A 16842-nucleotide genomic window follows, 5' to 3' on the forward strand; every position below is an offset into this window, starting at 1 on the left:
AACACATTTATTTTAATCCTACCAACTTCCTCCTTATTTTACTCTTTTTTAACTTTTAGTTTGAGATAATTTTAGATTCGCATGCAGTTGTAAGAAATAATAGAGACACTCTGTACCCTTTTAAACAGTTTCCCCAATGGTAACATCTTGCAAAACTATAATACAATATCACAACTAGCATATTGACATTGATAAAGTCAAGATACAGAACATTTCCATCACAACAAGAATCCTTTTTACAGACACAGCCACTTTCTTCCAGCCCTTCCCCCTACTTAACCCTTGGCAACTACTAATTTGTTCTCCATTTCTATAATTATGTCATTTCAAGAATATTATATAAATGGAATCTTACAGTATGTAACCTTTTATATCGGCTATTTTCACTCATCGTAATTCCCTGGAGATCCATCTATTTTGTGTACCAATCAATAGTCTACTCCTTTTTAATACTGACTAGTATTCCATGATATGGGTGCACTGCAAATGGATAACCATTTATCCATTGAAGAACATCTGGGCTGTTTCCAGTTTTGGGCTGTGATGAATACAACTGCTATAAATATTCATGTACAGGTTCTTATATGAACATAAGTTTTCTTCTCTGGGGTAAATGCCCAGGAGTGCAATTGCTGGGTCATCTGATAGTTGCATGTTTAGTTTTTAATAAACTACCAAACTATTTGCCAGAGTTTTTGAGCTATTATAAATGATATTGTATTTTTTATTTTTGGAATCCATGTATTCATTGCTAGTATATAGAAATACAGTTGATTTTTGTATGTTTATCTTGACCCTGCAACCTTTCTGAACTCACTTATTGGTTCTAGGAGGTGTTTTTGTAGACTTCTTAGGATTTTCTGTTTAGACGATTATGTCATATGTAAACAGGGATGGTTTTACTTCTCCCTTTCTGATCTGTATATGTTTTATTTCTTTTTCTTACCTTATTGCGCTGGCTAGAACTTCCAGCACTATGTTGAATAACAGTGGTGAGAATGGATATTCCTGGTTTTTTTCTGATCTTAGGGAGAAAACATTAAGTCTTTTACCATTAAGGTATTTTATTAACTATAGGTATTTTGTAGATGGTCTTTTTAAAGTTGAGAAAGTTTCCCTGTATTCCTATTTTTCTGAGAGTTTTTATCACAAATGGACATTGAATTTTATAAAATATTATTTTTGTATCAAGTGATATGGTAATATGATTTTTCTTTTTTAACAGGTTAATATGGTAGATCACATTGATTTTTGAATATTGAACCAGCCTTGGATTCCTAGAATAAACTCCAGTTGGTCATGTTGTATAATTTTTGTGTGTTGCTGAGTTATATTTGCTAATATTTTGTTGAAGATTTTGCATCTATATTTATGAGTGATCTTGTTAAGTAATTTTATTTTATTTTTTGTACTGTCTTTATCTTGTTTTGGCATCAGGGTAATAATAGCTTCGTAAAAAGAATAGGGAAGGGCTCCCTCCCCTTCCATTTTTTAGAAGAGATTGTGTAGAATTAGAGTTAATTTTTTAAATGTTTTATAGAATTCTCCAGTGAAACCATCTGGGCCTGGAGATTTCTTCCTTAAGAGATTTTAAATTATGAATTCAATTTCTTTAATGGTTGTAGGTCTATTCAAATTATCTATTTCATATTGAATGAGTTGTGGTAGTTTGTGTTTTTTGAGAATCAGTCCATTTCATCTAAGTTATCATATTTATATGTGTAGAGTTGTTCATAATATTCTCTTATTTCCTTTTGAGGTCCGTAGGGTCTGTAGTGCTATACTCTGTTTTATTCCTGATATTGAGAATTTGTTCCTTCTCTCTTTTTTCTTTGTCAGTCTTGCTAGAGGTTTGTCAATTTCACTGATTATTTTTAAAGAATCAGCTTAAAAATTTTTTTTTCAATGATATTCTCTATTGTTTTTGTGTTTCAATTTCATTGATTTCTGCTCTTATCTTTATTATTTACTTCTTTTTGCTCGTGTTAGGTTTATTTGCTCATCCTCTTCTAAGTTCTTAAGTTGGACACCTAGTTATTTATGTCAGATTTTCCTCTTTTCTAATGTGTGCATTTAGAGCTATAAATTTCTCTCTCAGCTTTAGCTATGTCTCACAGTTTTGGTGTGTTTTATTTTTATTTTCATTTAGTGCAGTGTGTTTTTTGATTTCCTTTGAGACTTCCTCTTTGTCTCATGTATTACTTAAAAGTATGTTGTTTAATGTCCAAGTATTTGGAGATTTTTGCGCTTTCTGTTATTGATTTCTAGATTGATTTCATTGTGGTCAGAAAACACACTCGGTATTTCATTTCTCTTAAATGTGTTGAGGTATGGCCAATTATATAGTCTATCTTGGTATATGTTCCAGTACACTTGATATTATCAGTCTTTAATTTTTTGCTATCCTCATGCATTTGAAATAGTACCTTAGAGAACCTAGATGAACTAGACAAATTCCTCGGAAAACACAAACTACTGAAACTGACTCAAGAAGAATTAGAAAGTCTGAATATATAATAAGGAAAGGGATTAAATCAGTTAAAAAAAAAAAAAAAGCCAAAACAAGAAAACTTCACAGAGAAAAGCTCAGTACAAGGTGGCTTCACTGGCAGATTCTACCAAATGTTTACAGAAGAATTAACACAAATCTTTCAAAAATAAAAAAGGAGGGAACACTTCCTAAATCATTCCATGAGGCTAGTATTACCTGATTCTAAAACCAAAATTGATTGAAAATTTATACACTAGCACTAAACAAATTGAAAATGAAATTTTAAAAAATTTTATTTGTAGTAGCCTCAAAAGAATCAAATACTTAGGGACAAATTTAACAAAAGAAATTTAAGACTTGTGTATTGAAAACTACAAAACCTCACTGAAAGAAATTTTAAAAGATATAAACAAATGGAAAGATATCCCATGTTCATGGATTGGAAAATTTAATATTGTTAAGATGGCAATACCCCCCAAATTGATCTACAAATTCAGTGCCATCCCTATCAAAATCCCAACTGGCTTTTTTTGTGGCAATTTACAAGCTGAATCTAAGTTCATATGGAAATGCAAGGGGCCCAGAATATCCAAGAAAATCTTGAAAAAAAGCAAAGTTGGAAGATACACGTTTCCCTATTTCAGAACTTACTACAAAGCTACAGTAATCAAGACAGTGTGGCCTTGACATATGACTAGACATGTAGATTAATGGAATAGAATTGACAGTCCAGACGTAAACTCTTACATTTATGGTCAATTGATTTTTGACAAGGATGCCAAAACAATTTAATGGGGGAAAGAATAGTCTTTTCAACAAATGGTCCTAGGACAACTAGATATCTACATGCAAAGGAATGGATTTGGACCTCTACTATACACCTTATACAAAAATAAACTCAAAATGGATTATAGACCTAAATGTAAGAGCTAAAATTATAAAACTCTTAGAAGAAAACAGGTTTAAATTTTCATGACCTTTGGATTAGGCAATAGTTTCTAAGATATGACACCAAAAGCTCAAGTGGCAAAAGGAAAATTAGTTAAATGATATATCATCAAAATTATAAACTTTTGTAATTCAAGGAATCCATTAAGAAAATGAAAAGACAACCCATAGAATATGAGAATATATTTGCAAATCACATATCTGATAAGAGACTTGTACTAGAATACATAAAGAACTCTGATAGCTCAATAATAAAAAGACAAATAACCCAATTAAAATGGGCAAAACTTGAATAGATGTTTCTCCAAAGATATACAAATGGCCAATAAGCACATGAGAAGATGTTCAACATCAATAGTCATTAGGTAAACGCAAATCAAATTATTGTAGGAATGGGATACCATTTCATATCCTCTAGGATGACCATAATAAAAAAGACAGACATTAAGTCTTGGTGAGGATGTGGTGAAATAGTAATCCTCATACATTACTGGTGAAAATGTAAAATGGTGCAGCCAATTTGGAAAATAGTTTGGCAGTTCCTCAAAATGTTAAACATAGAGATACCATATGATCCAGCAATTCCACTCTTAGGTGGAATTGAAACATGTTCACACAAAAAATTGTACATGAATATTCATAGTGGCAGTATTCATAATAGCCAAAAAATGGAAACAACCCAAATGTCCATCAGCTGATGAATACGTAGATAAAATATGGCATATTCATAAAGTAAAATAGTATTCATCCATAAACAGGAATGAAGTAATGCTTCATGCTGCAACATGGATGAACCTTAAATACATATGCTAAATGATAGAACACAGATACAAAGACCACAATGTTGCATGGTTCCATTTATATGAAATTTTCAGAATAAGCAAAGCTATAGAGACAGAAAGTAGATTAGGGGTTGATAGGGGCTGGGTTGAGGGGGAAATGCAGAGTGACTGCTAAAAGGTATGGGCTTTCTTTTTGGGGTGATAAAAGCTTTGTGGAATTAAATAGTAGTGATAGTTGCACAGCTTTGTGAGTATACCAAAACCACTGAACTGTACATTGTAAATGAGTGAATTTTATGGTATGTGAATGATTTCTCTGTTTTCAAAAGTGTATGCCTTGTTGGCATGGAGCTCTAAGTGAATATTTTCTTCTGCATCTAATGGGGATTGCTTTGGGAGAAAGGGGCTCTTCCGGACAGATTCATTACCTCTTCAGTAGTATAATGACTCTTGACTTAGCCAATTAAGTAAATTTAAGTAACCATTAATTCTATTCATCAGTATTTTTGTTTCTTTTCCTTCTGGGCCCATGGTAGATATGTGCTTCCCCATGCTCCTGAAGTAAGTGTGGCAATGTGACAATGTTTTTGTGAGTGAAAGGTGAATAAAACGGTGTGTGTCATTTCCAGGTGGAAGCTCTTAGAATTGGAACACTATTTGCCATGTTCCTGTCCCAGACGGTGGAGGCTTTATTAGCATATATCCCTGAGTTAGGACAGCATGGAGCTAAGCCTCTTGCCAACCTACAATGTACATGTAGTGTGAGTGAGAAATAAGCCACTGTTCTTGTAAGCACTGAGATTTGGTGATTGCTTATTTCCATGACATCATCTAGCCTTTTACGACTGCTGTACTGAGTCACTGAGCCTCTTTAGATTATTTTTGATTAGCTAGTTGCCAACTGTTAGGATTTTTAGACTGCAAGATGATGGTTTATTGAATTTTACTGTGTTCACATGTATAGATATTCACCAAAAAGTGCTGGAATCATTTAGAGCAAGAAGATTGTTATTTTTGAAATTGATTTCAGAGAACTACAGGGAAAGAAGAAATTGAGGCCTTTAAGGACAGAAACTTAAAATGTTTAACTAATTTTGTCTTCTTGAGAGCATTATGCTAAGTGAGATAAGTCAGACAGAGAAAGACAAATACATACTGTTTGATATCACTTATACGTAGAATCTGAAAAAGCCGAACTCATAGAAACAGAGTAGAATGTGGTTACCAGGAGTTGGGGGATGGCAGAACTGGGGAGATGTTGGTCGAAGGGTACAAACTTGTACTTAGAAGGTAAATAAATTCTGACTATGATCAGCCTAGTGATTATAGTCAATAATACTGTATTACATACTTCAGAGTTGCTAAGCAACTAGATCTTAAATGTTCTCACCATGAAAAAAAATGATAATTATGGGACAAGATGGAGGTATTAGGTAATGGAACGGTGGTCCTTATATTGCAATATATAAATGTATCAGAGCAACACATTGTATACCTTAAACTTACACAATGTCATATGTCATTTATATCTCAATAAAATTTTTTTTTAAATGGAGAAAGACTAAATGTTTTCTCCCTACAATCAGAAAAAAAACTTTTACCTTTAGTATAAAAGTAGAATGAAATAATTTTGAATAAATTGTAATGTTTCCAAACTGCAGAACTTAAAGTTGTAATTTAATTTTTTGTATGATTTCAATTTTTATAAATTTTATGAATTCTTTTAAATTCAGAAATTGGAAAAATATACAAAGAAGAAAAGTAAAATTACTTTTGTTCCCACCAACCAGAGAAAACTATTTGAGATATTTCCTTTTCATGTTTTCTGTGTATGTGTATGAATTTTTTTCTCTGGCATACTTGGAATCAATATGTCTATAAATATTTATATTTCCTTTTTCTTTAACCTATTGAGCTTTTCCTCAGGCCATTAAAAATTCTTCAGGATCTTGAGTTTTACTGAAAATTTTATGCACCATCATATTAATGTTTCCAAATTTATTTAACTAGTCTCTTTTTTCCTAGATATTTAGTTTCCAAATTTTTATCATCATAAGCATTGCAGTGAGCATTTTTGATTCTCTGTCTAAATGTTTATTTCTTTAGAATAGATTACCATAAGTGGAATTACTTGATTAAAATCAATGTATTATTTGTGGTTTGATAATGTATTGCAAACTTGTTTTTAAGAAAAAGTGTATCAATTTATACACCTGGCTGTATTTGAGAGTATATACTAAACTCATTACACTTTATCCTCATGATGTAATTTTAATTTAAAATAAATTTGAAATCTTCATTTTAGTGAAAATCTTTCTAAAATTAGATTATCCTTGATGAAACATGTCATCTTTATGAACACTAATTATTAGGGTTGTTATTCAGTTGTTGCACATAAATGCTTCTTAGAGCATAGGTTGATTTATAAAAATAGAATTAATTCTTTTTTTTAATGAATGGTGAAAAGGATTGATTGCTTTGTTGCCCACAACCACGTACTCACAGTTTACTGAGAGACAGACCTTGGTGTAGGTCAGTATCTCGCTTTCTCTAGTTTAGGTGAGGAGTTCTTGACACATTCACAGTAGCACTAATGGTATTCTTCCGTGAGATGTTTCTCAGATAACGCTGATAGATCGTCATCTCTAGAATTTTTGCTTAGAGGCAGTTTTTTGTATACATTTCCTTTGAGTCAGTTTTCTTGAAGTATTCAACAAAATAATATGCATAGTAATTTTTAACTTGCAGGATTCTTTTTTTTTTGTATTTATTTATTTATTTATTTATTTATTTTTATTGCGGTAACATTGGTTTATAACATTACATAAATTTCAGGTGTACATCATTGTATTTTGATTTCTGTGCAGTCATGTTCACCACCCAAACTCTAATTACAGTCCATCACCACACACGTGCCTAATCGTTTCCTTCGCCGTCCTCCCTCCCCTCTTCCCCTCTGGTAAACACCAATCGAGTCTCTGTCTCTATGTGATTGTTTGTTGTTGTTTTTATCTTCTACTTATGAGTGAGATCATATGGTATTTGACTTTCTCCCTCTGACTTATTTTGTTTAGCATAATACCCTTAACGTCCATCCATATTGTCACAGATGGCTGGGTTTCATCGTTTCTTGTGGCTGAGTAGTATTCAACTTTCAGGATTCTTTACGGCGTTTCTTAAGCCATTCTGGCCAATGAATATAACTCATATCCTTTAACTTATTATTGCTCTCTGTTTATCTTGCTTGGGGTTTATAGGGATCCTTGAACATATTTTGTCTTTCATCAGATTTGCAAAGTTTGTAGCCATTGTTGCTTCAAATATTACATCTACCTCATTCTATCTCCCTTCCTAGGACTTCAGATTCTGTGTGTTAGACCTGCTCACTGTATCCTCAGACTCATCTCTTTTCTTTTCTACTTTCTATCATTTTTGTAGAAACATTTTGAGTCCTAGAGTAATGCTGTCTTCTTCCAGACGGTATTTTCATATACTCTGTCAAGCAGTCTAAGAACACCTTACTCCATTTTTAAGGACTAAGATGACTTGAAACTGGGCTCTAGTCCTTGTGTTGTTGATCTGTAGTTTTAGTCTATTGTTGACAGAGAACATACTTTGTATGGTTCAATACTTTTAAATTTATTGAAACTTGTTTTGTGGTCTAGCATATTTTTTATCCTGGAGAATGTTCCATGTGTGCTTGAAAACAATGTGTATTCTGCACTTATTGAATGAAGTGTTTTATAAGTGCCAGTCAGGTATTGTTGATGGAAATATTTTTTCCCCCTAGTTTTATTAAGGTATAATTGAAAGAAATGTAAGCTATTTAAAGTGTGCATTGTGCTGATTTGATGTATATATACATTGTGAAAGGATACCTCCCATCTAGTTAATTAACACATCCATCACCTCACATATTAATCTTTTTTTTGTGAGAACGTTAAGTTCTACTCTCTTAGCAAATTTCAGTTTTAATTATACAATACAGTGTTATCAACTATATTCATCATGTCCTACATTAGATCCTACATTATGTCCTACATCATGGCCTACATTAGGTCCATCCATGTTGTCACAGATGGCTGAATAATGTTGTTAAAGTCTATGTACTTGCTGATCTTCTGTCTAGTCATTCAATCAGTTATTGAGAATGGGTTATTGATGTCTCTAACTTACGTTGAATGGTCTGTTTTTTCAATTGTGTCATGTCAATTTTTGCTTCATGTATTTTGGGGCTCTGTTGTTTGTTGTTTATACATTTATTATTGTTGATTCTTCCTCATATATTGACTTTTTTATCATGATGAAAGTATCTCCTAGTGTCTGGTAATATTTTTTGTTTAAAGTCTATTTCAGCTGATAGCAATATAGCCACTCAGGTTCTCTGTGATTACTGTTCACATGGTATATCTTTTCCCATTCCTCCACTTTCAGCCTCTTTGTGTGTTTGGATCTAGGTGTGACAGCATATAGTTGGATCTAATTTTATCCAGTTTGACAATCTCTGTGTTTAGTCCATTTATATTTAATGAAGTTATAATATGGTTGTATTTACAAATAGCCATTTTACTGTTTTCTCTATGTTTTATATCTTTTTTGTTCCTCTGATCCCCCTTAACTCTTTCTTTATGTGTCAAATATTTTTTAGGATACCATTTTAATTCCCCTTGATTTTAAAAAAATGTATTTGAGAGGTTTTTTTAGTAATTGCTTGAGGGCTTACAGTATACCCCTTAACTTCTCACAGTATACTTCAGATTACTAACTTAATTCTGCTAAAATATTGAACCCTTACTCCACCTGGATCCATTACTTCTCCCCTCCTTTGTGCTATTATTGGCATATGTATTACACCTATATATCTCATAAACTCAACATTACAGTATTATAATTATTGCTTTATAGACTCCCAGGTCGTCTTTTTTCTTTTTTTGTGAGGAAGATCGGCCCTGAGCTAACATCTGCCAATCCTCCTCTTTTTGCTGAGGAAGACTGGCCCTGGGCTAACATCCATGCTCATCTTCCTCCACTTTATATGGGACGCCGCCACAGCATGACCTGACAAGTGGTGCATCGCTGTGCGCCCGGGATCCGAACCAGTGAACCCCGGGCCGCCACAGCGGAGTGCTCGCACTTAACCGCTTGCGCCACTGGGCCGGCCTCTCCCAGGTCTTTTAAAAATGTTGAGAGAGAAACTGGAAAATAGATTTATATACTCTTTTATAGTTACTCACATATTTCAACTTCTGGTGCCCTTCATTTCTTCATGTAAATTTGAGTTACTATGTTGTGTCATTTTTTGCAGCCTGAAGGACTTCCTTTAGTATTTCTTTAAGGCAAATCTACTGTCTCCATTGTTTATGATGAGGTCAGCCATTAATCATACTGTTTTTTTACCTGTATGTATGAGTCATTTTTCTCTTGCTGCTTTCAAGATCTCCTTTGTCTTTCAGCAATTTCACTGTGTTATGTCTGTGTATGAAACTTTTTGATCCTACTTGGAGTTCATTGAACCTCTTTGATCTATAGATTAATGTTTTTCATCAGATTTTGAAAGTTTTGACCATTATTTCTTCAAATATATTCTGCCTCCCCTTTTCCTTCTGATACTCCCATTACATGTATTTTGAATCTCTTAATGTTATCCCACAGGTCTCTGAGTCTGTTCATTTTCTATAATCTTTTTCATCTCTGTTCTTCAAATAAGATAATTTTTACTAATCTATCTTTAAGTTCACTGATTATTTCTCTGCCATTTTGAATCTTTTGTTGAGCCCCTCTAGTGAATTTCTTATTTCAGTGATTGTAGTTTTCAACTTCAGAATGTCCTATTTTTTTCTTAAAAATTAAAAAAAAAATCTATTTGTTGAGATTCTCTACTTGTTGAATCATTGTTGTCATACTTTCCTTTAATTCTTTAAGCATGGTTCTCTTTAGTTCTTTGAACATATTTTTAATAACTGCTTTGGGAAATGTCTTTGCTAAATTCAGTATCTGGGGACCCTAAAGACTCTATTGCCTGATTTTTTCTTTTTTAGTATGAGTCACATTTTTCTGTTTCTTTGCATGTTTCACAATTTTTGTTGAAAATTGTACAGTTTAGATAATATATTATAGCAACTGTGGATTATGATTGCATCCACTCTGCCCCTAAAGCTTGTCATTGCTGATTTTTGTTTGTCTAATAACTTAATAGAGTAAATCTGTGAAATCCTTTTCTCCTGTGGCATGTGGGAATGAATGTTTCTGCTCAGTTTAGTGTTATTGTTTTTAAGGTTGCTTTCCCAGTGGTTACTCCTTATGTCAGCCAGTGATTGGTGAGAAATTGTGCTCAAAAACATAGAGAGCCAGTGAGGCTTTTCCCTTCTGCTGATAGATCTGTGTGTAGATTGGGCAATGCATTCAAATACAAAGAATTTTCAAATTTGCCTCAGTTTTATGTTCCCCTGAGACTTCTTGTGTCTCCAGCCATGACTATGTGGATAGTTTGGGGTCTTGCTAGTCTCTGCTGCCCACGCATACAGCCTCTGTTCAGCTAGGAATACATGGAGAGTTTATCAAGTTCATCTATGGCTGGCTGTCCTCCGAGATCTCTTTGTTAAGTCTCCTAGTAATCTGCCGGGTTGCTTGTTTCTTGCCCCAATTTGGACTGCAACCTCACAGTTACTTGGGTAGCTTCAGAATTTTCCCTTTCACTTCTGGACATAGGTTTTCTATTTTCAGCTCCGAATCAACTCAACCCCCTCTCTCACCATAGCTGCTAGTTTTCATGGCCTGTTCTATCCTCGTAGAACCACCATACTGACTTAACTGATGGGGAGGAAGAGTAATGGGAGCTGGCCAAGGAAACAGTGCCACAGACTTCCGCGGTTCCCCAGTTCAGTAGAGTTTCACGAACAAACACCTCTCAGTTTATTGTCTGCCTTTGGTCAGTTTCTCATAATTTGAGATGGTTGTTTTTGACAGTTTTTTCCCAGCTATGTATGTGCTTTTGCAGAGAGGATTTGCCAGACTCCTCACTCCATCACGCTGGAAGCTTCTTTTGCTTCTTTTTGGTGTTTTTTTTGAAATGTTTATGTTTTTTCATGCAAAGACATACAAAATATTGCATAAAAAGCATATTACTTTAAAGTCCATTTTAAATTTATTTTCTAAGGCACTACATTTCAGTCCATCTCATGAAGATTATAATTAATAATGACAGAAATTAAATCTTTTGATTGTTGCAGATTTCGAGTTCCACCTATAAAGACAGGAATGAGGAATACAAAAGACAGTTCACACATCTACCTGACACAGAGAAGTTGATAGCAGGTAAAAAACACAGGAAGTTGCCAAAAAAACAATTTGACCACCTCGTTATCAAAATAGAACTGATGAATGACAATATTTGTGAGAAATTTAAGCCTTTGTGCTAGACAGAAAATATTTTTTCAGATAAGCAACATGTTATCATTTCTGATTAGACGATGTAAAACTAAGTTGTAATTTGGGGAGGAGTGATTTCTGACTAATTAAAAATATTAAATACTAGCTAAGAAAATAGAACTAAAAGGAAATGATTTGTCAGAATTTCTTCCAGTGTTTGTTTCATATGGTTTTGTAGGGAAAATTTAAATTTGATGTCCCCCAGAACCTTTATATGACCTTTCCCCAGAAAAAATTACTCCTTAATGGAGTACAGAGCAATTTTATAAAATTTTCTAGGGCTGTGTCATTACTCATGTACTCTTTCAGATAGATTATTTTTGAAATAGACTGTAAGAGGAAAAATTTAGTCATTTTTCTTACAAAAGTGCTTTCTTTATTTTTTTATTGAAGTATAGTTGACATACAATTAGCTTCAAGTTTACAACATAGTGCTTCAATATTTATATATATTATGAAATGATGACCACGGCAAGTCAAGTTACCATCTGTCACCATACAAAGTATTACAATATTATTGACTGTATTCCCTATGCTGTACATAAAAGTGCTTTATTTTTTTTATTTTTGGTGAGGAAGATCAGGCCTGAACTAACATCCATGCCAATCCTCCTCTTTTTGCTGAGGAAGACTGGCCCTGGGCTAACATCCATGCCCATCTTCCTCCACTTTATATGGGATGCCGCCACAGCATGGCTTGATGAGCGGTGCGTTGGTGTGTGCCCGGGATCTGAACCCAGGCCGCCAGCAGCAGAGTGCGTGCACCTAAGCACTACACCACGGGTCCGGGCCCCCCGAAGTGCTTTATTTTTGATATAGGCTTAACATAGATTCTTTACAATCAAAGTATAGAACTAGGTTTTAGTTTTAATATATATTTCGTTTAAACCATTTATTCATAGAAATTTCTCAGGTTTCTGGTACTGTTGGGCAATATTCAATACAACGTAACTGAATTTCTAGATGGTTCAGCTCAGTACTTTAAATATCATAATAATGAATTAAAACAGCTTTTATGAACATTTGAAAGTAACACATTCTCATGATAAAATGTTCAAATACTACATAAGAGCATATAGTGAAAAGTGAGTGGTCCTCCCAGCCAAGACCACTGCAACATTCTTCCTGGGCGATAACCACTTTTGGTAATTTCTTATATATATTTCCAGAAATTTTCTGTGTGTATTTCAAGGAGAATATACATATATTCCTAACAGAACTTAAATGGGAGCACACTGTGCTTACTGTTTGAGTCTTGTTTAGAGCTCTTTCTATTAGCACTACCATGGATCCACTTCATTCTTTTAATGGCTGCCTAGTACTCAATTGAATGAATTTTGTACCATAATTTATTTAACAAATTCCCTATTGAGGGACATTTTGATTGCTTCCTGTCTTTTACTATTACTACTAATGTTACACTAAACCTGCTGGTACGTTTGTTTTGGCACATATGTGCACACACATTATAGGATAAATTCCATGAAGTGGGATTGTGCCAAAAAAGTAATGAGATTTTAAAAGGTTACTGATGCCAAGTTACCCTCCAAAAAGGCTGCACAAGTTTTCATTCTCATCCACAGCATACGTAAGTACTTGTTTTTGAGACTAGTATTACCTAAATACCAAAACCAGACAAAAACATTGTAAGAAAAGAAAACTAAAGACCAATATCTCTCATGAACGTAGACATGAAAAGCTGAAACAAACTATTAGCAAATCAAATTGAGCAATTTATAAAAAGGATAATTGATCATAACCAAATGAGACTCATTCCAGGGATGCAAGGCTAGTTCAACACTCAAAAGCAATGTCATTCGCTGTAGCAACAGACTAAATATGAAAAACCATGTGATCACCTCAATAGATGCAGAAAAAGCATTTCACAAAATTTGACATCTATTTTTAATAAAAATTCTCAGCAAGCTAGGGATGGAAGGGAAACTTCTTCAATTTCCTTAGAAGCAACTATGAAAAACCTACAGCCAGCATCATACTTAATGATGAGAGTGAACGCATTCCACGTAAAATTAGGAACCAGGCAAACATGTCCTCTCTAATCACTCCTTCTCAACATTGTACTAGAAGTTGTAAGTGTAATATACTTGAAAAGGAAATAAAAGGCATACAGATTAGAAAAGAAAAACTAACTTTATTGGCAGAAAACATCATTTATGTAGAAAATTTCAGATAATCTACAAAAAACCTAGATTGAATGAGTGAGTTTAGTAAGCTCACAGAATTGAAAGTTAATTGAAGGTAAAAGAAAGAGTCAAATTATATATACTATCAATGAACAACTGGAATTTGAATTTTCAAAATACCATTTGTATCAGACCCTCCCAATGATGAAGTGCTCAGGTGTAAATCTAACAATCGTGCAGGCTCTATATGCTGACAACTGTAAAACGTTGATGGAAGAAGATCTAAATAAATATCTATGGATCAGAAGACTCAATATTGTTGAGATCTCAATGCCCTCAAATGAAAATCCTGGCAAGCTTTTTCACAGATATTAAGGTGATTCTAAAATTTATATGGAAAAGCAAAGGAATGAGGATAGCCAGAACAATTCTGAAAGAGAAGAACAAAGCTAGAGGACACACTACTCGATTTTAAGACTTACGAAGCTAGAGTAATCAAGACAGTATGAGATTTTCCAAAGAAGAGTTACACCAATGGAACAGAAAAAAAAGCCCATGTATAAATTCATACAAATATTGTGAGCTGATTTTTGACAAAGGTGCAAATTCAATGGAGAAGAGTTAATCTTTTCAACAAAGGGTGCTGGAACAATTAGAAGTCCATGTGCAAAACAATGCACCTTGATGCATACCACACACTTTATACAGAAATTAACTCAAAATGGATCATAGACCTAAATGTAAAATGTAAAACTGTAAAACTTCTAGAAGAAAATATCTGTGTTTTTCTAGAGAAAATCTCTGTGACCTTGGTTTTGACAATGAATTTTTAGATGCAACACCAAAAGCATGATTCATACAAGAAAAAAATTGATTAATTGGACTTTATCAAAATTAAAATCTTTTGCTATGCAAAGGTACTGTTTAGAGAGTGAAAATACAAGCCACGGACTGGGACAAAATAATTGATAATCATGTATCTGATTAAAATATATAAAAAATATATATATATATATTTATTTCATTCAATATATTTTTATATATATTTATAAAAATAAATATAAACTATTCTTAGAAGTCAACAATAAGAACAGAAACAACCCAATTTAAATGGACAGACACTTTACCAAAGATATATGGATGGCAAATAAGTATATGAAAAAATGCTCAACATCAATTGTCATAGGGAAATGCAAATTAAAAGCACAATTAAACTACATTGCTAAAATTAAAAACAATAACACCAACAAAACGACTGACCACACCAAATGATGATGAGGATGCAAAACTACAGGAACTCTCATCCATTGGTGGTGGGAATGCAAAATGGCACAGCTGCTTTGGACGACAGGTCGGCAGTTTCTTGTAAGTTAAACATATGCTTAACCGTATGATGCAGGAATCCTAGTTATTTACTCAAGTGAACTGTAAACTTATGTTCACAAAAGTCCTGTACATGAGTGTTTATAGCAGCTCTATTAACAATTGGAAATAACCGAGATATCATTCCACTGGTGAATGAATAAACGAATTGTGTTCCATCTATACAATGGGATGCTATTCAGCAGTAAAAAGGAACAAGCTATTAATACGCACAGCAACGCGGATGAATCTTTAATGTATTTTTCTAAGTGGAAAAAAGCAGAAGTCAAAAGGCTACATATTTTATGATTCCATTTATATAACATTCCAGCAAATACAAATATATAGGGATGGAAAACAGATCTGTGGTCCCTAGAAGGGTAGAGTGGCTTCACAAGGGAATTTTTAGGGTGATGGAACGGTTCTATATGGTACTGGGGTGGTGGTTACATAACTCTGTGTATTTGTTAAACCTTTACAGAGGGAACTTTATTGTATAAAAATTTAAAAATCAACCAGCATATATTGGGAGATCCCAGGATGCAATGCTGAGTGTAAGAAAACACTCTAACGGTATTACAAATGAATGACATAACTGCATTCAAGCATGGGGTACTATATATACATCTATTCTCTAGCTGTGTCTGCTGAGATGGCCTAGAAACAGTGATGCCCCAGTAGCAATGAGCACATTCAGAACCCAGATCTTGGTCTCTAAATACCATTCTCCAATGAAAGGAATGAGAACTCCTTGAAGAAATGGTCTATTCTAGGGCTGGAGCAGTGAAAATACAAGATGAGTGACTGGAGTCTCTTATAGTGCCAGAAAATAAAAAAGTGCTAAAAAAAAAGACAGGAGCTAACTTGAAAGAACTCCCAAAGGTCAAAGAATAATTTGAGCAACAAAATAAATAATGATAATATTGGATTATATCCTGAAGAATAAAATAAATATCCATGAGTCCATACTGATATAAATAAATGCTTGAATAATTAAATAAATGGAGAAGAAGACACAAATCTTCCTCCGGTAGTATCCCCAGTAATTTATATACACATTAAAGTTGGAGACGCTCTGATCTAGGAAATAACACCTAAGTGCCCTGCCTTAGGGTGAAAGCCTTACTTGGTTCTTTTACTCTCTGTACATATAATAATGATGAAGAGAGTCTCTAAAATATTTTAACCAATCCAGGTATATTGATACAACCAATTTCACCAATGTGATCCCATGTCTAGCATCCAATATGCTGATAAGCAAGCCACTGCTTCACTAATGAAAACCCTCTTCTAATGTGTATATGCTAATTAGCCAAACATTTCTTGTTGAACAGTGATAGACAGCTGAAGGGCTTATAGTAGCCCCTGATGGAATGTAGTCCTAATTAAGTTGTTAGCTGACCCATCCCAAGTGTGAATCCCTGAGTAGGGCAACTAACTATCCCTACAATATTTCTAAACATCTACTTTAGCTGGAGTATATATGCCCACTTTTTCACTCTTCATATTCATTTGTGCCTTCTCTTTTTTCTTGCTTAATCTTGGCCAAAGAAAATGTTGCGTTGGGGAAATAGAATTAAAAGCAAAATATACTACCAACCCAGAAAACCTCTCCATGAAAGTAGAAGAGAAAGAAACAGTTTTATTAGTAAGCATTAAACTGGAATGTGCTGTGCATCACAGGTAA

General features: G+C 33.7%; 1 protein-coding gene across 4 annotated transcripts in view; it reads left to right on the forward strand.

Moving 5' to 3' along the window:
* GRAMD1C (GRAM domain containing 1C) overlaps window positions 1–16842 on the forward strand; it is a 95946-nt gene that overhangs the window by 12193 nt on the left and 66911 nt on the right. For 2 of the 4 annotated variants that reach the window (XM_058555813.1, XM_058555814.1), the window contains exon 3: window positions 11451–11535. The exons of the other annotated variants lie outside the window; for them this stretch is intronic. In XM_058555813.1, coding sequence (XP_058411796.1) covers window positions 11451–11535 — 85 coding nt within the window. The remainder of the gene's footprint in view (window positions 1–11450; window positions 11536–16842) is intronic. 4 annotated transcript variants of the gene reach the window in all.

Source organism: Diceros bicornis, chromosome 15, assembly GCF_020826845.1.
Source record: "Diceros bicornis minor isolate mBicDic1 chromosome 15, mDicBic1.mat.cur, whole genome shotgun sequence".
Taxonomy (NCBI): domain Eukaryota; kingdom Metazoa; phylum Chordata; class Mammalia; order Perissodactyla; family Rhinocerotidae; genus Diceros; species Diceros bicornis.